Source organism: Rhopalosiphum maidis, chromosome 4, assembly GCF_003676215.2.
Source record: "Rhopalosiphum maidis isolate BTI-1 chromosome 4, ASM367621v3, whole genome shotgun sequence".
Classification (NCBI taxonomy): Eukaryota; Metazoa; Arthropoda; class Insecta; order Hemiptera; family Aphididae; genus Rhopalosiphum; species Rhopalosiphum maidis.
In genome coordinates, this window is record NC_040880.1 from 2616667 (window position 1) to 2643802 (window position 27136).

At 25.8% G+C, this 27136-nt stretch overlaps 2 protein-coding genes across 3 annotated transcripts; one reads left to right on the top strand and one right to left on the bottom strand.

Moving 5' to 3' along the window:
* The first annotated feature begins 1754 nt into the window (after window positions 1-1754).
* On the top strand, window positions 1755-7255 carry LOC113561189. The gene is given in 11 exon segments (XM_026967469.1): window positions 1755-2224; window positions 2292-2303; window positions 2306-2909; window positions 3026-3075; window positions 3152-3230; window positions 3642-3725; window positions 3982-4157; window positions 5649-5773; window positions 6062-6196; window positions 6254-6474; window positions 6604-7255. Coding segments are annotated over 11 exon segments (1863 nt in total). The 5' UTR covers window positions 1755-2205; the 3' UTR covers window positions 6962-7255.
* Window positions 7256-7336: 81 nt separating this feature from the next.
* Window positions 7337-10985, bottom strand: LOC113548194 (serine/threonine-protein kinase greatwall). 2 transcript variants are annotated; one of them, XM_026948941.1, is made up of 13 exons: window positions 10845-10985; window positions 10615-10670; window positions 10406-10501; window positions 10235-10326; window positions 9934-10055; window positions 9466-9572; window positions 9313-9404; window positions 8965-9203; window positions 8376-8561; window positions 8159-8318; window positions 7935-8094; window positions 7750-7863; window positions 7337-7686 (listed from the first exon to the last, which is right to left on the bottom strand). In XM_026948941.1, exons 2-13 carry the CDS (start codon window positions 10646-10648, stop codon window positions 7421-7423), a joined length of 1668 nt encoding a protein of 555 aa, XP_026804742.1. In that variant the 5' UTR covers window positions 10649-10670; window positions 10845-10985; the 3' UTR covers window positions 7337-7420. The 2 variants fall into 2 exon arrangements, with proteins under 2 accessions (XP_026804742.1, XP_026804741.1); XM_026948940.1 differs by having other exon boundaries at window positions 10406-10506; window positions 10845-10928.
* Window positions 10986-27136: the final 16151 nt, after the last annotated feature.

Sequence of the window (27136 nt, forward strand, 5' to 3'; positions counted from 1 at the left end):
ATCACAATTCTGATAAATTCATTAATAAATATTATAAAACACAGCCAAATGGTTTCAAAACATAGTTGTTGGGTATCAAAAGATTTGGATGAGTATATTTTTCATTATAGACGTCCAATATTTTATAATTTTAGTGATGACTGAGATAATAGCGTAATTGGAGCTCGATCTAGGGGAGGGGGGCTGTTTATTGTAATACACAACAAAATATGCGAGGAATTCAACTTTTTCCAATTATTATTGTATTACCTATAAAGGCTATAACCATGATTAAAACATCACGAATAAAAAATTCCAAAGGGAGGGGAGCATACACCCAACCCCCCTCCCACCAGCAAGGTACGCAATTCAGCAATTGTACTGAGATATATTAATTTCTAAACTTTCAAATATCAACTAAGAATTAAGATTATAATTTATAACTGAACTATATGTACAAACTAAATTAAAGTTATAGGTATAAATATCTGCGAAAAATAAACATCAACAATAGATAAGAATAATATGATATATTGTGACGAGATATTTTTCCTCACTTTCAGTACAAGCATATTCAGCGGACAGCGACGACGATCACTATAATATATTAATATGTATAAGTAATGTGAATTTAAATAAATCAAATATTTATATTCTTAGCTATTCAATAGCTTAATATATTTTATTTTAAGAAATATTCTGTTATAACTTGATGATGAGTACGTTAAAATTATGACTAAAAAGAGTAGGTAATTACGTAGTTATACTTAATAGAGTTTACGTTTACTTTCTAAATCATTCAAACAGTATCTAAGAGTGTAGCTCTGCACCAAAATTACATAGCATAATTATAATTAATGTACAATTACAATACTTAATTAACAAATATTTTTTTATATTTTTATACCTGCCACTGCCTACTGCCAAATATACAAATATATTGTTATGATCCAAGTTTATAACTAAACATAGTATCAAAGAATATTAGAATTTATAAGATCGTGGTCATAACACAAACCTATAGAGTATACATGATGACATCCGTCTAGTAAATTTGTAAAATAAATAAAAAAAATTAATCCATTTACTATTTACTATCCACACGACCATATTATTTATTCTAGTTTCTGAAGCCTTGGCATCCAACATTAGCATGATTTTAGATATAATTTTATCTACATCTAGGTATTATAATTTATATTCATTAACGTAAACAATAGACATTTAGACGTAAAGCTCAGGGTATGGTAACAATATTTAGAATTATATATTACCACTCACCAATAGAACTAAAATTAATATTATTACAAGTCAGTGGTTTTAGAATTTAGTAATCCTATAATCAAACAGTAAATATTTGTATTTTGAATTTTACATTTTTCTAAAACACGAAACTGTATTAAAAATAAACAAGTAATAGTATTTCAGCATGTTAAGTCCTGTCGTCCTGATATTTTATATTAGTTGTAGTTGTAATACTTAATAATTAATACTTGTAATTGTAAGTTCAACTAAGTTGTATTCTTATTCTTGTGTTTACTGTTTTGTGTGTCATGTACTATGATAATTGATAACACTATAGAGCATAGATAACGACCATTGTTATTAAATAATATTACCATACAACAAGATTACAATATAAATAATTTTACTTGTGATTTGTTATCGCAGTGTAACCAACATTTATCACAAAATTATGAATATTTTTAACGGTTTTTTTTATAACGAAAATGCCGATTAGGTCATCACTAGAGTACTAGACAGTAAATTAGTACACTATTTTATTTTATAACACTAATCAGTAATCAATCACTATCCAGCAATTCAGCATTAATATTTCATAATAATATAATAATTATTAATATTAATTATTTTAGACTTAATAGTAACTATACATTGGTTGTACTATAATTTATAACTTTACGCTAAACAACACTTGTTTGTGGTCTGTCTTGAGTTGAACGAGTTGATACTCGACTGGGTTTGAAAATTGTTCTTTTTAAATTAATGCAATTTAAGGAAACCACTTAAACACGATTAATACCTAATATGAATTATTAAATTACTATTATTTAATTAATATTTATAGCTTTCAAATTTGACATTTTTTAATACAATACTTTTTATAGTATTTTGTGTTAATGTGTTTAGTTATAACAACTAAATCTAATTAATTTATATTAGCAATAAAAGAAATTAACTTGCTGTTTCACAAAATATACCAACATGAAAAAATCTGCTAAAAGTAAGTACCTACTTTACAAAAATAAATTTTTCTAGATTATAAATAATCCTTTGATTTATTTCTCCAGTACGATTAAACACCAGCCAAAACTGAATGAAAAAACAGAAAATAAATTAATTCATGAAAACTCAAGTAAAATTAAGACATCAATAAAAAATATGTCTGATAAAGAAAATGATAATTTTTCTGATTCTAGTTTAGAATTATTTGATACATTTAAAGCCAGATCAAAAACAAAAATTAATTCTAAACAAAAATCCAATAATAATATTAATATTGATTACATTGATTTAACAAAAGAATCAGACATAGAATCAAGAAAATATATAAATTCTAAATCATCCATTTATAATAGCAGTTCTAGTTCAATTGATAGTTTTAAATCATTTACTAGCTTACATTCTAATCCTATTGAAAATATTAATTCAAAAGATAATTTATCTGGTACAAAAGACAGTATTACTACATTTGAATGCAAGGATAGAAATGATACACATGATAATTCATATGAGTTTAAAAATAATTATACTACACCAGAAAAAAACCATATTCAAACCAATCATCTCTCAGAATCTGCTAAATTATTAGACCGCATCTATGGTAAAGAATGGCGATATATTGATGGAGTACTTAAAAATTCAAAAACTAAGAATATCAATAATGAACTTAATGATGATTATAATAAGTAAGTATTATACAATTAGATTGATATACTTACTTTGTATTATACTATATTTTATAAAACTAATAAATTATAATCAAACCAAAAAGAACTATTACATAACAATTCAATTATCTTAGGTGTCACAGTGAAAATATTTCAAGCAAAAATTACAGTGATATTAAATATTGTAAGTATGAATGGTTTTTATTTCATTAGTTTATGATATAGTAATTTTAAAATATTCTGAATTATATTTATTTTAGCATCATCTTCTGGAGTTCTGAAAAAACATCAAGAATTCAATATTCAAAATAAAGTGGATGATACTTCAATAATTTTAGAGTATGTTTCATTTAATACTATGCATATCTTGTATATGTTAGAGGCTTAGAGCTCTATAGATTGTTACATAACAAGCCTAATAAAATATGTTATACAAAACTTTTCATTAATAATATTCCCGTTTTCTTATCTGAAATTCTTTTTTTAGCTCTTATTTATCAGTTATTGGATTAAAATCTATTAAGCAGATTTGAATTATACTCTTTATTTGAAATTAAAAAAAAAAAACTAAAATACTCTAAAAATATTACTCAAACTAATGTTTGATAGTGTTTTTATTAGTTAAAGAAACTACTAAAAAAATTAATTATTATTCTGATAGTAATATAATAAAAATAACTACACATTTTTTACAAACTTAAATTTCATGACATGAATGTATTTAAATTTAACATACTGTATTTGTTGTAGAAATTTCAGTTTATCCAACGATATAAATGAAATACCTGATCAATTAGATATTATCCATGCTTCTACAAGTCGAACAAATGATAAGTAAGTAAATAAAAATGATAAATAGGTAAATATAAATTAATATTATTATTCTTATGAATGGGTGAGTTAAAGCTTTAATTAGAATAAGAAAATTATAAAAACTTGAGGGAAAGTTAAGCCTATATAAATGTTAAAAATAATTGTATTCATTAATCTTTAATTCAATTATTGTATTTCTTAAAATTAATAATAATACTAATCAAAGGAAGACCAAAATGGATCTTCTATACAATAATTGGATGATTTATTTTTGTAGGATTTTGAAACATTGTACAAATGAGAAACAATTAAATAATTTAAAAATTTTTAAAGAAAAAACATTCAAGGAAGATGGCAATACAAAAAAAAATTACGCTTACCAAAGTGTACAGTCTAAAATACTGATTAAATCTAATAAAGAAGCAACGCTTTCTTTTTTGAGTTCTCTATCATGTAAGTATTTCTGGAAAATTTATCAATAAAATTGCAATTATAAACTAAAAGTAATATACTGTCTAAAGGTACGGTTTCTATGCAGCGTCAAAGAGTGGAACAGCACGGCATCTGGACGCTGCAGGGAAACCATACCTTAAGATTAAAAATGAAACTAAGACCTAATGTTTCAGTAAAGAAATCTGTATTTCATTTCTTTATTATTTTATATAAATTATATCAATGTGAATTGAGTATTAATTAACTCTAGGCCATCTCAGACACCGGCACCCACGGATAGCACTTCGTGCCGATACCACAAAATTTAATCAAAATTATTTTGTTTATCACTGACTAACAACTAACTAATGATTAATAAAAATAAAAATATCTAGTGAATTGCTATAAAAAAATCTTTTGCAATGTTGAGTATTAAATTTGAATTATTTTAAATAAGCACTCAACTGAGTAAACAAGCAATAAATTCAACTTATTAGTAATAAAGTAGGCTGATATTTGTAGATATGATACCTATTTGTTATCTGGTAATATTACCATGCACTTTGAAGCAGTATCAATTTTAGTGAATGTGCAGAACGGAGTGCTGTTGTGTGGATACCCGAGGGTTAATATACATTAAATTATTTGACATAGTGTTTCCCAAATAGTGAGTCGTGACCCACTACCGGGCCACAAAAATATAATACCGGGCCGTAGAGTTTAATAAAATTCTCATATTAAATTTTATCATTTATCATTTCGTTTGATAATTTGAACTTTTTAGTAAAAATAAATTCATTATTATATTGTTACAAATTAATGCTTCAATTTTGTTATAAAATTGTATGTGTTTTTTTTTTGCCTTTCTTTATACAGTGATAAATGTAAAATACTTTGGTGGGTCACAAAGGGGAAAAATAATAATTACCAGGCTAGCTCAAAAAAGAGTGGGAAACGCTGATCTAACACAGTCTTAGTTCAACTTTACGTTTTTAGCTTATGATTATGAACATTTTAGTTTAAATAATTTGAGTGTTTTAAAGAAATTTATCATCATACATCAAATTTAACTAAATTGTTTTGTTCTTTTCATATTTTACTTTGGTTGTCTAAAATTTTTTATTATTTTTATAAGTTTTTCTGACTTATTAATCTTAACGCTGTGTTAATACTAAAAAGAAACTATATTTTTATCATTATGGATTAAAAGATAACATTAATTTAATCCATGCTATTTAATTCTTTAATTTATGTTATTGCAAATAAGGAAAACTTATTCAATTTAATTAATAATCAAAAGTTCAAGTCATTGATGTAATGAAAATCACAAATAATGGTAAAAATATTACAATTGATAAAATCATTTTCCATTCTTTGCCCAATTAGGTATAATATATTTTATTTAGATGAAGTTTTATATTTTTTATAACATTAATATCACATGGAAAACTACATTTTATTTAATGAATGTACGCTATCATATTATTTTCTTAATTTAGTATAATATTTCAGGTTTTACTGGATCTATGAAATGTGATCCTGAAGCTGAAAAGTATAAACTAAAGTTTAAAAAAAATAAAGATGATTTAGTGTCAATATTATTTAAATTGTTTAACAAAGAAGTATTTGATGATAAGGTAAAACAATTTCATTATAAGTTTTAATTATCAATAAAAATGTCATCATTCTTCTAATTCTGACACTGTTATTTAATGTATTTGAGTATATTCAATGTGAGAATAAACCTCAAAGGTCACATTTTTACTCCAAGCAGCATGAATTTGTATTTTCTTTTTTCTTAATTATTATTATAATATTCATTTTAATTGTTAAATCATTTAAAAATATTTAACACCTACGGCTAAATGTCTTCATGCAAAGTCAAAGCAACTATAAAAATTTATATTTATATTTTATTTTACTAGCTTCCAGCCGATATGAATTTCAAATGGAATGCACGATTGAGGTCAACTGCTGGTGCGTGTTTCAATAAACGTTCAGTCAAAATAAATGAAAATTTAGATTGTGAAAGAGTTTCTCGCATTGAACTTTCTTCTAAAGTAAATTTTTATTTATTTACTTGTTTTGTTTTTATTAAAATATATACTATTTCATAGATTATTGATACAGCTGAAAGATTAAGAGATACATTAATTCATGAACTTTGCCATGCTGCTTGTTGGATATTTAATGGTATTTCTGAAGGACATGGTCTGCAATGGAAAAGCTGGGCAAATAAAGCTATGCAAAAGTTTCCAGAACTCCCAGTCATAAAAAGATGCCATAGTTATGATATACAAACTAAATTTACTTACAAATGTATAAAATGTGGTTACAGGTGAGTAATGAAATATTTTGACATTTTTATTTAAATATATTTAAACATAAATATTATATAATATAATCAAATAAGTAATATGAGATTAGTCTTATGGCTTAATAAATAGAACCTTAATATTTATTTCAGTTTTGGGCGTCATTCAAAATCATTAAACCTGGAGAAAAAAAGATGTGGACTTTGTTATGGAGAATTTGAATTAATCAAAAACAAAATTAATAATAACCCAATACCTAATAACAATTTCCCAGTTGTTCACGAAGACCCATTGAAAGAATTATACAGTTTAAATGATATACAACAGAAACCTAAACTTCCCAAGAAACTATCAAAATTTGCTATATTTGTGAAAGAAAATTATAGCCGAGTAAAAAGAGAAAATCCTTTATCAAAGCATGGTGAAATAATGAAATTACTTGGATCTCAATTTGCAACAACTAAAGTATTGACTCCTGACGAAGTGTTTGATAATTTATTTAATAATTAACAATACTATTAACAATTTAATTTTAACAGAACAAACTTTTTGACTTAGACTATAAAAATTTATTTTTACATTGTATTGTATAAATTTAAGTTGAATTTTAGTAAAATATATAATAATATAATACTAGTACTATAGACATACTAGTAGTACATTAGGTTATTGATTAATTTGTTGATACAGAATACATATTATAACTAAAAAGTAAGTTTGATAGAACATTGGTAAAAGAATAGTTATTAAAAATTATTTTTATTTATACGTACTGATAACTAATATAAAAAATTTAAAAGTGTACAAATAAAATATTTTAATGAATATTAAAAATTAATTTTTATTTATACTAATAACTAATATATGAAATTGAAATGTGTATAAACAAAATATGGCTTAGTTTCCACAGTAAAAAAAGATGTGCAAATAAACAAAATAAAACTAAAGTTATTGAAAAGTATTGATGATTTATCCTAAATCTATATTTGACAATTGGATATTTTGTTGCTCATTTCGTGCTATAAAATACGATGTATCGTCTATGCTAACAGGTGTAGGAACAAATGGAGGTACTTCATTTAAAAGATTATCCCAATCAATATTTGAAAATAATTCTGTAGAAGATCTCAACTCAGAACCTGAATATCTTTTATTTTGATCTATTGCCATCAAACTATCGATTGCTTCCATTGCTTCTCTAGATAATGTTTGATCTCCAGATGGCCATTCTAATTCTGAAAATTTAAGTTTTTATTTATAAGAAGTCTTATATGAAATATATACTTTTTAAAAATTACCACGCCTGAGAATATCTTCAAATATTTCTTGTACTGTTTCACCTTCAAATGGAACAACTCCTGTCATAAATTCATAAAGACAAACGCCCAATGCCCACCAATCAACACCAGATCCTATGTTAAACATTTATTTAGAAATTACATATTATGTGATTTTTTATTAATAAAAATTATAATATAATTACCATGCTCCATCCCTTGAATTAACTCCGGAGCTAAATAATATGGTGTACCTAATATTCTACCATCACTTGCTCTTTTTCCTTTCCTTAAAGATTTTGGAGTTCGATATGGAGTTAATTTTGGTAAATATGGGGTTGCAATTGGACTCATAATCAATTCTTCCTATAATTAATAAATAAATAATATAAATAAAATATTCATATGACGTATTGTATTTTATTTTCACCATATGAGAGCCTTTTAAAAAAGATGGCGATTTTGTAGGAGTAGGTAAACAAAATCTAGTAGTTTTCATCGTTTTTGGTGTGTCTCCATAGGAACGTTTACGAGAACATTGCACGGGAGTAGATATCGCAACACGACCACTACTTAATCTTTCTTCAGCTCTAAATTAAATTTATATTAATTAAGTTTGAAAAATAATTTCTTCCAGATAAGCTTACTTCAATTTCATAACACTTTTAATGGCTGAGCTTGATGAATTAGATCCAATACTTGATAAATCCACTTGTTTTATTTGTTGAGTAAGACCACAACTGTTTAATGTATTACCTTCTAAATCTCTGAGTGGCAATATTCTTCGTCTGTATCTTCTTGAGGAATCAGAACCAGATGATTTGAATCTTTTACTTTCAACAAAATTAATATTATTTTGTAAATTTGTATGACATCAACACAAATTGCAATAAATAATAAATTTAAACAAATATATTGAATATTTACTTACACAGAGAATTAAAAACCTGTAGAGAAAGACATATATTTAAGTATAAAAAAAGACTACCATAGTTTGTGGAAGAACACGGAATGGTATTGAAAATATATTTTAGCCAGAAGTTAAGATATACTAAATAAACTACATATTTATTACTATTTGATTCAAGCTTGAAATAGATTTATAACCAGCAGTGTAAAACCTACATTTTTTTTATATAAATAACACTAACAATTACTAAAATAAAATCTTAAAAATTTTTAATAAATTAACATAAGTTTCAACCAGACTTATACCAAAAATAATTCTATATGTACCTAAAGTTTTTTGTTGAACATGGTGTATCATGAACTTTATCCTTATCATTTATACTACATCCACAATCTGTAGAACCGCTACAATTTTGACAAGTATAAAATGTAGTTCCTTCTAATGTATTGTTTGCTGATTGAAATGGTACTATTCCAGATACATGACTACTGTTATAATCATCTTCGTCCAAATCCATATTAAGTCCCATATTCATACCACTGGCAAAAGTTTTCTCATTTGAACCCTATATGAAAAGCAAACAATTAAATTAATTTTAAACCTTATAACCATTTTCTTAAAGTAATAAGATTAATAATAAATGTTAGTGTATAAAAAAGATAATTTCTACTTACAAATGAAAAATGTGATGTTAAAGATAGTAATTGACCAGGGGTTCTAGTAGGGACATTTGGAGAATTATTTATAAAATCTGTTATTTCCAAATCTGAAATATTTCAAAATGAATTATATTACCTATTATAATATACAATATCATTACTATTTACCTCGATGAATTGTAATTCGACTAAGACCAAAATCAGTTAATTTAATATGGCCATGACCAGATATTAACATATTATCAGGTTTCAAGTCTCTATGTACAATACCGTGACTGAAATATGAATAAAAATAATAACACATTGAAAATATAAAATATATGTATTTAAAACATATAAATTTAGTGTTTCAAGAATTTAAACTTGAATAAATAGCTGTATTAAATTACATTCTTATTAGCATTGTGTAGTTATTAGTTAATCGTAACTATTGAAATATAATATAATGTTAAGAAAATTTGAAAATTATAATAATAGAAACTTAACAAATTTCAATAAAAATTATATCTATGATATTTTTTTAGAAATTATCTATGGAATATGTTGATAAATCACATTGTATATTTTATTGTTATATAAATAGCAATAAAGGTTAATATAAATGTACATCATTATAATTTATTAACTATTAACTACCTGTGAAGATACTGCAAGGCCAATGCAACTTCAGCAACATAAAATGTTGCTACATCTTCTGAAAAATATCCCATAACACTTAGCAGTGATTTAACATCACCACCAACCATATACTCCATAACCTTTAATAATATAAACAAAATTAAATAATAAAATATAACTATAAGCTTAATGTTACAGGTTCATTAATATTAAATATGAAGATATTTTTAACAATATAATTTATAATATATTATAAATAATAATGAATTATAGAACAATAGTTATTTAAGAAAAAGTTAATAACAGTTATTTAAATTACCAAATAAATACTGCTTGGTGTCTGTAATGAGTAGAACAGTTTAACACAAAACGGACTATTCGCTAATGCCAAAGCATTTCTCTCATTAACAACTGCAATAAATAACAATACAATATTAAAATATAATAAAACTATAATTACTTAATCAAGTAAACACTATGAAAAAATCACCTTGTGTTATCATATTTTTATTTATCATGTCAGTTTTTTTCATAACTTTTATAGCATACATCTGTTCCAAATTGTTCTTCTTATGACCCAAATAAACTTTTCTAAGTTCAACAAATAATTAAGTTAATTAACATGAAAAAAAATTAGATTAAGCTAAGACATTTTAATAAAATCTACAGAATACCTTATATAATAAAATATAAACTCACCCATAAGCTCCTCGACTGATTGGTTTAATAACATTGAAGTCACTTATTTCTGGGTGCTAAAATCAAGAAATTTTAAGTGAGCTACCTTAAAAATGTTTAGTTAAATTCAGTTATATTATGTGGACACCAAAATTCAGTTTCAATTAATGTATAATATTTTCTATATTATATACATACTTAAATATTTAGTATAATATAGGTTATATTTAAGATTTAAACAATATTTTTACCTTGGTTTCTTTAGCATTTTTTACAATAGTATTCAATAAAGTTTTTTCATATGGAAATGCACTTTCTGCATTCACATCAGCCATTTCAATATTTAACAATAACCATAGGTATAAACTGTTAATTTCGTTATAACTTCAAACTTCAAAACTTCTAAATTAACGGCCATCAGACATTTCAGTGTGTTGTTATGAATTATGATAATTCTTATCATTCAACTATATATTTCATGGATAGACAAAAATCGTAATAAAGCGATATTAAAGATAACATATTTATATGCACGAAGAGATTTCCCTGTTTACGTGTGTGAAGTTGGGGACCAAAGCTTGGGGACCATAGACCTATAAACCACACGGTTTAAGATATAGGTACATCTTAAACCGCGCTACAAACTTAGTTAAGTTTATAGGTCTACGTTGGGGACTATTTTATGACGATAACAAACCTTGGACGCCCGGCTGCATTTTATTATAAACCAGGCGCCCGACCTTAAAGCAATAACCGACAGTTATATTGCCGAAAACCACAAGATAGCGCTATGTAATTCAGCAGAGTGTGCTACAAACAAACATACAGTCCTCCTAGTCGACCGACCGCCCACCAGGGGACTATTTTCGGTACAAGACCGCGGTACATACCTACGGCGGCTTGCGGTTTTTAATTTTTTTGACTGTGTTCCGGGAGGTGTCGCAAGTTGACATTTACATATTCGGAAAGCCAGGAAAATTGTATATACGATGAAACTAAATCTGGGATCTACGCTGTTCTCGGTGGTATAATAAATGTTACGAGTATACGTTTATGGGTTACACGAATTTTGAAGATTGATTCATTTAATTGTTTTATGTGTTATGTCAATTTGTAGTTTGGTTAGATGAATGGGAAACTAATGTATCGCAAGGATTAATCTATGAAAGATATTTTATTAACACGACAGACTTACGAAGGATTTGGAACAACCATATAGTCAGCAATAGACTTGTTAAATAGTTGCATATATTTTTGATACATATGAATTTTTGTACGTTCTAACACTTAACACCCAAGTGTAATAAAGATAACTTGGAAGTAATTATAATTTAAAACAAAAATTGTCTTAGAAATTAATATTCAATAAAATATTAATATATAATTAAAACTATTTTAATCAAAATTATGATTGTTGTAATTCATCTTTTGGATAATAATTTTAAAAATTTTTTAGAACAACAAGACAAATTTCAGGTTCAAATGATCACCTGAAAAAAAAGATACAGTTGTTTAGGATAATTGTTGGGATCTGGACGATATTATATTAGAACATAGTTATGCTCATATGCTACCGTATATGTTGATGTAATTTATTTTTTGACTGGGTAACTATACTTAATTTAAAAGTAGGTACTTATTTAATTGCTTATTATATATACATATATTTATATATTTGTACTAGGTATATTAATTGCTGAGCGTTTAGTTCATAAAACTAAATGTGAAATATATGTGAGACGATTAAAAATAATTAATACTTCACAAGATTCAATTGGTAAGGAAGCAGATTAGATAAGTGTAAAATCAAAAGGCCACCTTACTTATCCTGACAGAATTTTATTTATAATTATTAATTATTAAACACATCGAAAATTGTTTTGCAATGCATGCAAATTTAACAATGTATTTGAGGACACTTTTAATGAATTAAACTCAATATAAGATTGAAATTTTTATGTATTAATTCTCAACATTAAAAGGATATGTTAACAAATATTTTTACTTACTACATCACAATGCGTATGAAACAATATAGTTACATGCAAACTCAAAAAGATCAAAAAATAAATAATACAAAAAAAAAAGTTATCGAAACTAGTAAAAACTTGAATTGCCAATATAATGAATAGTAATAGTATTAATAAATTAATAATAATAATCAGTTTGAAATCGATGACGACGCATGAATGTTTTTATAGTATGTCCGCTAAAATTATTGCAGGTAGATATAATTAAATGTATATTAATACGTAACAATGTACATGGTATATAGAGGATTCGCCTTAATGTGGGCACGTTGGGACCAGCCCTGTTTGCCCACATTAAGGCATTAAGCGGTTGCCCATAAAACCAAAATTAGTTTAAAAAAACATTATAATATCAATAAAGTTAACAAAATCCTTTTCTGCGTGAATTTTTATTTTTTTTTTCAGATAAAAATGTACTTATTGTAAAAAAACACCAAGATGATGGGAAAAATATTTTTAAAAAAATATTCAAGTGAAACTACCCCTAAAAGTTGATTAAGAGTTAATTTTGGCACAAAATTAGTTTATGATATATTTAAATAAATATTATACTTAAAAATCTATATTTATTTTTAAAATATTCCGGACAAAAAGTGCTACAAGATAGTATTTTTTTTATCTAAGATCGGTAGTATCATTAGTATCAGATTGTTATTGTTGTAACACAAAGTGTGTAATTTTTCGCTTTGCACAAGAATAATATTTTCAGTCATTTATTTTTCATCTGAAGTTCAAAATTTTACCGTATACCTTTCATCAAAATGGTTTGCATTTTTGTGCTAAATCTGGCCGTATATACAGTAACGTTGTAACTTTATTTTCAACAATAGAAATTACGAAAAACTAATTTGTGTCATTTTTGGTACAATATGCAGAAAAGGGTTGTAAGGTTTAAATGGTAATGCTTTTTATTACTTTCGATAAACACTATCTCATAGATACGATGAAACGCGATTAAATTAGTCGTTTTTAAATATATATGTGTTATGTGTATATTCTAACACTATAATAAAATAAAAATTGCCCACATAAATCGAATCGAGTGCCCATATTACGCGGTTATTTTAAACCTTGTTAATATATATTTATATTGGGACCAGACCATTTTGCCCATATTAAGCGGATGCTCATATCAACCGGTGCTCACATTAGGCGGAATCCATTGTATATAAATAACTTTTATAATATTAATAAAAAAAAAAAAATTTAGTTTATTGTGTTGTATATTGAACAGTTGAGATGAAGTTAAAGATACTCGTATTTAATGGAAACCGGTAACCTCGATACACATTCTAGTAAACGGTCAGGTCATAGCGATTTTCCACCAAAAATTAGTTACCGTTATCCTCCACTGCTCATTTCGCTCAAAAAAAAAAAAAAAATAAATTTTGACCATTTTCATTCAATAAGGAATTATGAATAAAATAACATAAATGCTTTACACAAATAAAATAAATATCAAAAATATATTTCTAAGTCATATTATATTATATTTTAAGAAGTTATAAAAAATATAACAAAAACTTAGTTTGCTAGATTCTTAAATGACCTATTATCAAACTTAAACGTGTGAACATTATCTGTATCTAGCTTCTCTCAACAGTGACGGGCTTACATCCGTACACGAATTGTTTTGTCCCTTTGCTTTAACCTTTAACCCAACCTTTTCTCGCACTTTTGTCACCAGTAGACGAAGATCATATTTGTTTACGCCATCATTATAGACACTACTTTCGATCATATTTATATTTCTCATCTATCGCATGTGTGTGTATTAAAAACAAAAAATCTACGATATTGTGATTAAAATTAATTATAGGGATAATAAATTATTAAGAAGACGCCACACTCGACACTCGCATGTGTTGTCTTCGTCTTACAAACGTTTAATATGAACAATTGTCGTTCAGTGGAATAAATGTTTTGTGTTTAGCTTAAATGCTAGAGTGAAATGTCATATTATCAAACTTAAATGTGTGAACATTATCTGTGTTTCCTCGGAAGTTTTTTACGATATTTTAATTTTTAAATGAATTATGAGCATTTTTAAATTTAAATATTTTACATACTCGCAATTGGCTTAAAAAATAAAATGCCTATAATAAAAATCCAAAAGAAGAGCAAGAGAACTCAAATAATGTTCTCACCCATATATTTGACTATGATGTTATTGAGAGTATAAATAAATTGTTGTCAGTACGCAATCAACGTGTTAACTTAGTTTGTAATACTGCTTTTTTAAATAATCGAATCACTTTTGAACAGTGAACACTTGTAAAAAGAAAATAATAAACAATAGAATATGTACAAAATATCGGTCACTGATCGAATTTTCGTATCGAGACCTCAAAATTATACACCGGTATCCGTCGACGAAATTTACGAAACATAAAAATGTCAAATTATACATTAACGAAACTTAACCATTCATAGATCTGAATTGAGATAATATAGTCTACAACACCATTCGAAATGGCCGCTAAACCGTATACGGGTAATAAGTGGCGTAAAATATCAGACATTTGTGTGTGCTTCGGACACGCGGAGACCGTAATAAAATAAAATTCGTGACCCATGGGTAACAACATAAAAATGATACATTTGTCCAAACTAAGTTAAGATAACATTCACGGAATATAATAACAAGTAGTTTATCTTACCTATAGAGTAGAAATAAGTACGATTTAACAAATGATGATGACTAGGTAAAAATCTGATTTTATAGGGGATGGTAAAAAGAAAAGGATTTGGTATATTTTTCATTATCTTTAGCAGAAAACACGGTACCGTAAATTTGGTATTAATCATGGGTCATAGAGAAAAATAGCATTGACGAATGACATAGAACGCGACATACAGCCTGACGGGAATTTCAAAAATATGAAAACCCTAGGGTTAGTGAATGTGTTCTGTCAAAGATTTAGACAGCCGATATCTTGGAATCAATATTGTAGATTTAATCTAACTCCTAGAGGTGTAAATATCTTTCGGTCCTATATTCTAGAGATTTAGGATATAATGTATTAAGCTTTATAAATTTAACAAATAATACGAAAGAGTTTTATTTAAAAACCATATTAAGAAAACATTTAATAACTGTATCAGAATATGAACATAATACTAGATATACGCCAAATTTGAACATAAGTTTAATGATAAAAAACGGTTTCGTATAGTGGTCTTGATTTAAGTCGCTTGTTAAATATTAATATTAATCAGTTTGATAATTTTAAGTCATTCAAAACTTATCTTAAGAATTAAGTTTATAGGTTTTTTGATGATAATAGAATTATACACAATTATTGTACTTGTACTATGTATGTAAGAAGTCACTCTTCAAGCACAAGTTTTTCTTTTGGAGGGTGCTGTAATATATTATATTGCATGATATTTTACGTATATTTTTTGTATTATTATTTTGTTGTAATAATAAATAAAGTCCATAATTATTATTATATTAGCATAATATAATAAAATTATACACATTTTATTTTCTCATTTTTGGACGATAATAATATTTCAATTAATATGAATAATGATATTTATTATATTTTTGTGATTTAAAAACATTATTCGTGGAGATATACAGCTTTTACGTATAGTATAATTATATCTCATTGGTACTCATGAAGACATTTTTAAATGTATGTTTTCCGAAAAAAATGAATTATTCAGTTTACTGTGTGTCTGTGTAGCTAATAGTAAAATTAATTAGGTTAATAGCAGTATCAAAAACATAGTTAACGGTTTACGCTGATAAACCATCTCTGATTAATATCGTTTTTCTTATACTGCGAAATACCATTAAATTAAATTTTAACACATTTGTATCGGCAACATAGCGGTAACAATTTGACTGCGATTTTTTTTTCTTGACACATATCATAGAACCTTCAATATTTTTTTCAAATCTACTTACAAGTGTCATACTAATTCCAGTGTTTAAAAAATTAAAAATCACGCCAAATTACATAGGTACACCAATTCCTAATAATAGTGATCTACACAACACCTGATGTACAGCAGAGTAATACTAACTTGACTAACTTGCCCCCCCCCGTTTATTTTGAATAATATTGGGAACTTTTAATTGTGAATACTCCAAAGTATGAACTAGATACAATTTGTTACCAAAAAACAGTTTCAAAGTTTAAATCCAAGCATTTTATCTACAAATGATCGTGTACAGATAAACAATAAAAAAAAAACACAAACACATCATGTCATATAAAGGTAATAATCAATATGTATGATATTTAATGTTATGTTTTTGATATTGGCATATTAAAATTAGGTAAAGTAATTTAATTTACAAAATTATTAATACACAGTAGATTGAATAGTTAAATTTGTATATTTTATTTTGATTTTGGAATTTATAGATTTGTTTTAACCTAACTTATGGTGTAATAAGCTTCGCATAGTCGGATTCCACAGGTATTATAGGTGTTGTATTAAACTTTAATCAATCTGTAAATTAAATTAACTAGCATTAAGTATTTGTATTATTTTAAAAACTATTATGTAATGATTAAACAAACATACGACTGTTAACTAAGTTAAGTAACGATAAACAATAAGTGATAAATTCGTTCAAACTAGGTTAAAATATTATTCACGTAATACAAGTATAGGTAGTATAATTTTACTCATAGTTAATAAGTACGATTTAACAAATAACAGTGACTAGGTTAAAATCTGATTAAACATATAGCCATATAGAGGATGATATGTAAAACGAATCGTCTGAATCCATCTGCGTAATCGACAGGTGGAAACAATATTCTAAAAAGCTTCTCTCGACAGTGGGGGCTTACATCCATACACGAATTATTTTGCGTCCCTTTGCATTAACCCAGCCATTTCTCGCACCTTTGTCACCGGTAGACGAAGATCATATTTGTCTACGCCATAATTATAGGCATTACTTTCGATCATATTTATATTTTTCATCTATCTATCGTACGTGTGTGTATTGAAAATAAAAATTCTACAATATTGTAATTAAAATTAATTATAGGGATAATAAATTATTAAGAAGACACCACACCCGACATTCGCTTGTTTTGTCTCCGTTTAACAAACGTATAACATGGCAAATTGTCGTTCAGTAGAAAAAATGTTGTGTGTTTAGCTTAAATATTAGAGTGAAATGACCTAACATCAAACTTAAATTTTGATTCCAAGAATAAGAACAATACCTTCACGATTAGGTGGTGAACCTTTAATTTTTAGAAACTTTGCAAAATATTTCAAATTTTATATTTATTTCCTGTGTTAGATATAATAATATATTAGTCCGATAGGTAAAATATTAAAATTTTTGTTTTATTGAAATATGACGTTATTAAGAGTATAAATAAATTATTGACGTCAGTATGCAGTCAAGGTGTTAACCTAGTTTACAATATTGCTTTGCTAAAAAATTTTACCGTGGATATTTTTACCGATTACCGGTAAATATATAAATATACTACTGTTTACAAACGTGTAAAAATAAGAACAAAATATACAGCTGTATATGTAATGCATATTGATAATCGATATACATATTGGTTTCGCGCCGAGAGCTTAAAATTATACACGGGATTCTGTCAACAAAATTTACCTTCCCTTACACTAACGAAATTTAACCACTCGTAGATCCGAAGTAATTCAGGAAAGACGGTTCGTTATACACCACTATTCGGCATGGCCGCGAAACCGTAGACGGGTACGCTCAAGTCGGCGCCGCAAAAGATCAGACATTTTTATTGAAATCTCCACGTATCTCCATTGGTGGTATTTTGAGCAAAAAAACGACTTGTGAAGGGTACGTGGGGACCATAATAAGATTAAATTTATGAGTTGTCTGGGAAAATAGCATAGATGAAAGGTATGGAAAGCGAAATGTCGAAAAATCTTAGGTTAGTTACTCCGCTGACGATTTATACGGCTGATATCTCGGAATATTTAGATCGGATTTAATTGATGTAAAAATCTTCACATCGTCGAATCTTAAAGGTATAGATAGTGTCGTATTAGACTTTAAATAATAAATACATTGAATTTACTGCTATTAGGTAATAGTTTAATTTAATAAATTATATAAAGAAAACAATAAACATACGATTGCTCAACTAAGTTAGGTAACGAAATAAAAATAATACATTATCAATATATTATTTTGCCTATTTTAGAAGAAGACAAATAAAAAACATTTGTTGTTAGATATTTACATATTGTTCATTTTTTTTGTATTGTGTGGTGGGTTATGAAGTAATCTATTATAAAAGAGCTTGATAATCATTTTTACCATCAATTAATTTTTTAAGGTTTTCACATAGTTAATATTTTTGTGCGTATTAAATAATGAAAATGAATTTTTCTAAGCATTATTTTATATCTACTACAATTGCAGTTCTAGCAATTTTAAATCACCCAACAACTGCAGATCCACATTTTCTTCAATATTTCAATGAATTTAAAAGTATGTTCATATTTTTTGATTTATACATTTTTTGATTTATTTTTTATTATTTTATTGGTAATTATACATAACTTATAGAATTACTTACAATTTTGATTTTTTTCAGAGTTTGATGGGATATACGTAGATGAAGCTGGTATAATCAAATTTATTAATTTATTATAAATTTTTTTGTTTTTTTGTTTTTATTGTATTGATATTCATATACAATGGTGTGTAGAATTCATTATGAATTATTTAGAAACCGAAACCTATGTATTGATGTTTTACTATTGACTAGACTCTAGTCACTGGAGACAAATATAACTTATACCGATTCTTATTTTTAATTTGTAAACAATATTAACAGGTTGGTTATATTGTTAATGATTTAGAATAGAAATAATAAATGAATTCGTCATAAAATTTTTATAAAATTATTTAATAAAGTGTTTGTTTATAATTAATTAATTACGAGTTGTATTATATACATTTATTTAACGGATTGAAATTTTATCTAGTTTAGTCACATAACGATAACTTCAAATTATTATTTTAATACTGTTTTTCTTCATCAGTTTAGAATAAAATTAATACTAGTTTTTAAAATTGAATACTGTATATAAAACAATTGGAGAGATGGTTGAATTATAATGAGTCTTATGTGAAAATATTTATATCATAATCATTAATACTACATGTTATTATTTTTTTTTCAGCCAATTGTAAATGTAATATTTTTAACTTATTCTTATTAAACATATGGTAACTTAGAAATAATTAGTTTTAATATAAAATATTTAAGGTAGATGTATTATATTTCGTATACTTAGATGGATGAGATTCATTATTGATATCTTAAAAGAAATATTCACCGAATCATCGTTTTTGGATTTGTTGTTGATAGGCATTGTTTTTTTAGCAATTTGAATATTCTTGATTTTTAAATTTATAGTAAGCTAGACACTTCATATTTATCGTTACAGAAAGATTAGTTTATTTAATATTTTTGAAGCGTTGAACTAATCAGTTTTTTATGCTTCTCAAACATAATTTCATATAATAATTAAATTCAAATTATTTTAAAATCTAATAGATATACTATGCCATCTTCTTGGATTTATGAGTAAGTAATTAAAACCCTGAAAGCTAGCTTTTCTTCATTATACTTAAGGTCTACTGTCGCTGCACCTTTATCTAGTCCGGCAAACACCTCATTAGATATTCAATGTGATTTTTTATGTAGTCCTGTAATATATAAATATTACAGTTATAATAATCCAATAAATATATAAGGCAGATTTCCGATTGTAGGCTTACTTAGATAATGTGGAACCAGACGCAATAAACGAATTAAAATAAATGTTACAATTACGAACTATACGAAGATGATAAAATAGCAATCGACCAAACTAATATAAGTACCATATACTATCATTCAATCATATCAACGCGATGAAACCGCAATTAAAGAATTAAAATAAATACCACGATAATCAAATTATATAAAGATACTGGAACTAACACTACGACAATTAAATTTAAAATAAAAATATCAATCACATAATTACGGACAGACCAAATTATCTATATCAAAAATGCCGCAAACATACATTCAAAAAGATCATTGAAGAAGGCATATAAAATCACAACGCCCTCACAGCATGCGCGCAGTGTAAAAATCTCACCAACACGACACACAAGCTTCAAGCAGAAACACCGCCAAAAGAACACGAAAAAATACTGAAGACACGCGAGAACAGCACAAGATTCGATTTCGCGTACTAAGACCTATTTATTATTAATTTCGTAACGTTGCGTTGGTTCCCCGTTTTCTAAGTATAAACCTAGATTGGTATATTGGCTTTATTACTTAAAACTTAAAAACGTTCATATAATTATTTATACTGCCTGACATCCAATAACATGTTAATACATTATCCTATGATCCTAAGTCCTAATTTAATATCTATCCAACCCTTTCTAAATATCTTACAACATTAATATACCAATATAGGTTATACTCGAGCCTAAACAACTCAGTATCTATCTTAATAAAGTAAATCGGATCGTATATAATAGTGCTTATCGAATCATAACACCGAGATATCTATACACATCCGTCGACGAAAAGGTAAGTGGAAATTTAACATATATATACATAAAATTAAATACGTAGCTTCATGTCGACCCAATAATATAAATAGTAGCAGAATAAAATAATGCAGATAGGATATTTAATTTCAATTATTTAACAACCAATTGCATTTAATTTCAAATCATACACAAACTTATTTCCCTTTTAATCTCTATTACTTGTTATCATTTCATTACTTTACCAATCCACCAATACATTTATATCCCCACATCATAGCTCCATCTCTCTCCCACTTTATTTATTGTCTATCTCGTTATATTTTATTCTACTACAGTCCTATAGGTGATATGGCTAACACAAAACCATACTGATTGATATTCATTTCCCTTATACATTCTTCCAATAACAGAATAAACAAAATTTGTGACAAAGCGTCATCTTGACATACACTTGACTACTGGTCAGTCTTGTAAAGAATACTTTTATTTTGTGTTTGGAATACGTATTAGAATAAACGGTTGAAAAAGTATTTAGAATACGTATTCGAATAAAAGTATTCGAATAATTTACAAGACTGCTACTGGTAAAGGGTCCGATGTTAGACTATCGACTTAACTTTGATTGTTCTTTTCGTTATACATACCACAATTAACCTGATTAGTTTATTAGAGAAAAGGAAAACCCTCGAGATGTAACAAGCTAAAAATCAATGAATTTTTTTTTTAAACTTTCATTGATTCCTATTTTTCAAACAGCTACAGTACTTTATCCCTAGATAATTTATATAAGTATAATTATAATACAAATTATGCCTTGTATAGTAGTTTACCATTGCTATAAATCACAAATACAAAATTTATGTACGTCTGTCAATACTTAATAGTGCATATCGATTTGTATTAAGTTTATACGTTGCTGGTCTAAACTAACATTTGGGAACAGTTACGTTAAATAATTTAAATTTACTGATACGTTGTATTACATTAATATAATACATTTACAGATATTTGGTCAGAAGAAAATAAAGTGAATTATATAGGTAAATATGTGGGAATAACTGAATACAATTTTTAGTTTAACCTATGATGAATGTATAGAATATATGTCTCTTTAGTTAATGTAAAACACTAAATGAGTTGTCATATTCTATAAGTCTTTAACTTCTCTAAAAATAGAGCAACTATTTACTTTTTATTGTAAATGACTCTTCGATATAATAGATAGGTACTAAGCAACAACTTTTAAACAACTGATTTTAAAGTAAAACATTTACCGTTTTTGTAATTAATTCGATTAATCTAAATATTGTAATTTTTATTATTACTGTTGCCTATACCTGGCTAGTAGATTTATATTATATTAAATAATATATAATACCCGCACACAAAGGCGTGGTGACACAGATTTTTGGGTAATTAGAAACATAACCATACTAATGTTCAAGACATAAAATCTAGTGGAGCCAGAGTAGGTCTAACGCCAACAGCGCTCCTTCTCATCGGTGCGTGACATAGTTTCGTTTCAACTGCCGAAGAATAATAAATAAATAAATAAATAATAATATACCTTACACTCCGTTGTTGTATCGTGATCGTTGTGTGTATGTTGCCGCCGTCGTTTGCTGTGTGTGCTTCTTTGCACGTTTTCTGTATTATTTGTTCGTGTCACAGTCGTCCGTACGTTGGGTAAATTATTTATTTGTAATTTTAATTAAATAGTATTAAAGCAAATAAATATTTACGTATATATTATTGGTTATAAAAAATGTGTTGATGAAGGATACATATTTTGAGTAGAATCGTAATATTCCAGGAATTGCCAAGGTTAGGTTTTCGATATATGATATATATATTTTTTTATATTTTCATAAATATAAAAACAAAATGTTTCTAACTTTTCATATTTTTGTAAATAATCATTTATCCGTATTTTTTTTTAGATTTTTTAGGTATGTATTTACTATTTTCTGTATTTTTTGTATTTTTTGTAATTTATTATTTTTAAACTAAGTTTATTTATTTCATTATTTTGTTATAATTTAATAATGAATACCAAAAAAAACCTTAAATATTAGCTAAATGTTTATAATATTAACATTTTATACAATGTATGTGGTATAATTTTCAAAATATTTTAACCACTTTTAAGCTATAAAGATTCGATGTTTTGATTTGTTTTATATCAATGTGTATACTATGTGTGAATGGGTAAACATGCTTGAAAAATGAATACGAGATTGGTATTGAGTGATTAATTTCCAATAGAAAAATATGAAAATTGTTTAGTCCCAATAAATTTTATGAGTATTTAAATTTAGAATTCATAAGAATTATGTAAAAACCCGGGAAAAAGCAAATAACTTTGTTGTTAAAAATACATTGAATATTCTGTTTATTATACCAAAGATATTAAAATTAAATGAAAATGAATGTAAAAAGGTTCTTTTAAAGGGGTTTTAAGATATATAAATTAAAATAATCTACTAGTTAGCAAATTTTATGAACATTTTAAGTTCTAACTTTCACAAAATTATAGGATCTTCACTCATATAATAATTATTTCATTCCAAAAGGTTCATTTTTTTTTTTTGGTTTAACTCAAAACCGAATAATTATATATACTTTAATTGAAAATTTACCAAATATTTATATTATTGATTTCGTTATAGTATGCAATACTTTCAATTTTTGTTAAATGTTTATTTTTATAAATGTCGATAAAAATTATTCAATGGTTCTACATTTTTGAACATTTTTATTCGTATAAAAATATTTAAAGTGCTTGGTTTGTGTTTGGTTTGAAAAATGATCAAAAAGTTCCGTTTGGGTTCGTTCGAGATTATATTTGTGTTTTCGACCCATTTTTAGTTATTTTTTACTCTTATAATGGCAGTCATAACGTACATTTATTTTCACTATTATCAAAAATGTTTAACAGTAAAATGACTATTTTATTTTATAGAAAATGTACAGAGTAAGTATTTGTTTTTCAAATATATTTTTATCGACATGCCTAATTAGTTTAAATATATTGCATTTTAAGTTTTCATTCAACCCTCTGAATAAAATAGTTTTATAGAATAACTATGTTTGTAAGTCATGATTTTTTGATTTCGGTGATCATGTAAATAGATTTTCCATGAAAATTGTAATCCTAACTATGATTTCTACAGCTGTCGAGGAGACGCAAAAGATTTAAAATTTCGAGGGATAGTGATAACTGATAACTATAAAAAGACTACAAGTTAAGAATGTTAACTTAAAATGTTGGAATATCGACTTAACTCTAAAATAAAATTATTTATGAAAAATAACAGGTTTATTGCAATTATTTTATAAATAACTAATAAGAAATTTTATTTATTTGCTTTTATAGATCAACCAATAACAACAGGTAAATATTTAAGAATTTTATACCTTGATGTATTGAATTAAAAACAAATTAAGGATATTGAATGCTTCTAAAGTGACGTAACTCTGGGACTTGGCAACACATATTGAAATTTCAAATAAAGTCATAGCCATTTGATTTCATTACGCGACAGAAAAAAACCTTGAGAATACCTCGTACAGGAATAAAGAACTTGAGTAGCTAGTGTAAAATAGTATAAATATATAGTTTTGTATTCCGTCTCAAATCTATAAATCGTACTGTACGTTAATGAAACACATCGCACGTAGCGTAACCTGTTTAGCAATCATGTACTTGGTATTCTATGGTATCACCTACCAGATACGAGGCAGTCAGGCGGACATCGACGACGATCGCCGATTGTCACCGCTAATGGCATAGATAAAATAAACGTGAATGTGTCGTGAACATGTTTGTACCATCACCAACTACCATCTTTTGAAAAATCGTTTGTTACTTTTATCTTATCACCATCAACACCACAATTTTATCATTCAATTAGTATATTGTACTTGTTATTTTCTTATAATTATATTATTATTATATATATGATAAATTGTATCTTCATAAAAGTATTAATATTTAAGATTTCTCTCCTAGATTGCGTATTTATAATCTAATATTATATATTATTATTATCGTTATTTTTTGTCAAATTTTTCCATTCACAAAAAACAAAATATAGTCAAGTTTATATAAAAAAAAATATAAGTAGTTTACTCCTATCCTCAATCCACAAATGATTATAATAGTATTTTGAGACATAAAGGAACCTTCCCATAGGTTTCTATTTGGTTGAATTTTTAGGGGTACTATAATAATCCAATGTAAAGTGACCCTGTACCCGCTTTCATTTCAAAAGTATACCATATTAAAATTTATTTATCTTTGAAAACCTTGGGATTCTATTGAAATACTTGTGTCTTGGGGGGGACTAAGCCGTAACCCAAGCCTAGCCTTTTCCTTCCAGCAGGCAGCGGATGAATCCATCAAATACCCCCTTTAATGTTTTCTTTACTCCTTGAACAGTTTTTTGAATTTAGAAGAAACAGCTTTATATTCTAGGATGTTTTAAATAATTACATTTTTAAATTTCTTATCTTTTAATCATTTTTAAGACATTTATTTTCTTTTTATATCTCAATTTTTTTGCATTTTATAAAAAATTAATAGTAAAATATAATATGTATTATTGTATTAGTGTTTATAATATGAAAAATTATATTATCATTATGTTATTAACAAAAAAATATTTTAACTAATTTTTGATAGGTTTAATTTGTAAGTAATAATTCAATAATTTTGTTTTATAAAGTTAATTCCAATTATTTACTTTAACTATAAAAAATAATTACTCATATCTTTAATATGATTTTATTTTATTTAGATGAAGCACTTAGTACGTAATTTGTTTGTTTTTTTAATTATATTGTGTGGTATACAATTTTATTTTATATTTTAACGCAATAGGTTTCACATAGTATATTTTATAAATGTTTGTTTTTACCATTATCATAATATAACAAAATCAGGATACTACAAGTACATAAATAAAAAAAATATCAAATATGCTGCTGTTGTGTCATTATTTATTTTTTCAAGTTTAAAATAATAATATGACTATTTCAAATTGTTTAAAATAGTTTTATATATCCATTAACATTTTTTCAGCTGTATTTGGTATGTATATTTTGTTTTATTTTATTTTATTAAAATCTGTTAAACTATTCTGTTTAAAAATTTAAGTTTAATTTGTGACATTACTTATTTCATGCTTCAGCTACAGTATTTTATATATATATATATATATATAAGATATTATTGGTGTTCAGAAATATTAGAGAACATATATTACTTAAAGAAGTATAAGTTCTTCTATTATAAAAAAATGTAACAAAACTGTAATTTAAATTTTTTTATTGAAATAAAAAAAAATCCATTTACCGTTAATACTTGAAGTTTGCAAAATAAAAACGATAGTATTTTGTTAATAATACACTGAAATGAACATCATAATAAGGTCTACTGGGTGATTCTTGTATCAAACAAAATTCATTATTTCAAAAGCTTTAAACGGTTTTAAAAATATTTTTCTTACACAGTTTGAAGTCAATAAAAAAACAAGCTTTTTATAAAAAAAAAAAATATATATATATATTACTATTATTATAAGTATTATTTTTTACTTTTTCTAAAATCGGCATGTATTTTTAATAGCGTATTACTGAATAGAATATTTTACAGGATACACCAATGCATAATAATTTAAATTTGGAATAGGTAGTAGTTTTTGAGTTATAAACATTTAAAGTTATGTTGTGGCAGATGGGTACTCATAAAAATATTGATCCACTATGACTGTAACTAAAAAACTATTTATCCAAATTTTAATTTATATGTATCCAAGTATCCTGAGACCAATATAATAATTAATAATACTCTATTAAAAATTCATGTTATCTTTAAAATAATTAAAATTAATATTGTTGAAAAATAGTAAAATATATATCGTTATAGAATAATAATGTTTTTATTGATTTCAAATTATATAAGAAA

Excerpts from the sequence above, each read along its gene's own strand:
- LOC113548194 (XM_026948940.1), bottom strand. The coding sequence starts at position 10,928 with ATGGCTGATGTGAATGCAGAAAGTGCATTTCCATATGAAAAAACTTTA. Across the intron at positions 9,405-9,465 it reads TCGAATTACAATTCATCGAG|ATTTGGAAATAACAGATTTT; the intron begins GTAAATAGTAAT and ends GAAATATTTCAG. Across the intron at positions 7,864-7,934 it reads AATTCAAGGGATGGAGCATG|GATCTGGTGTTGATTGGTGG; the intron begins GTAATTATATTA and ends TGTTTAACATAG.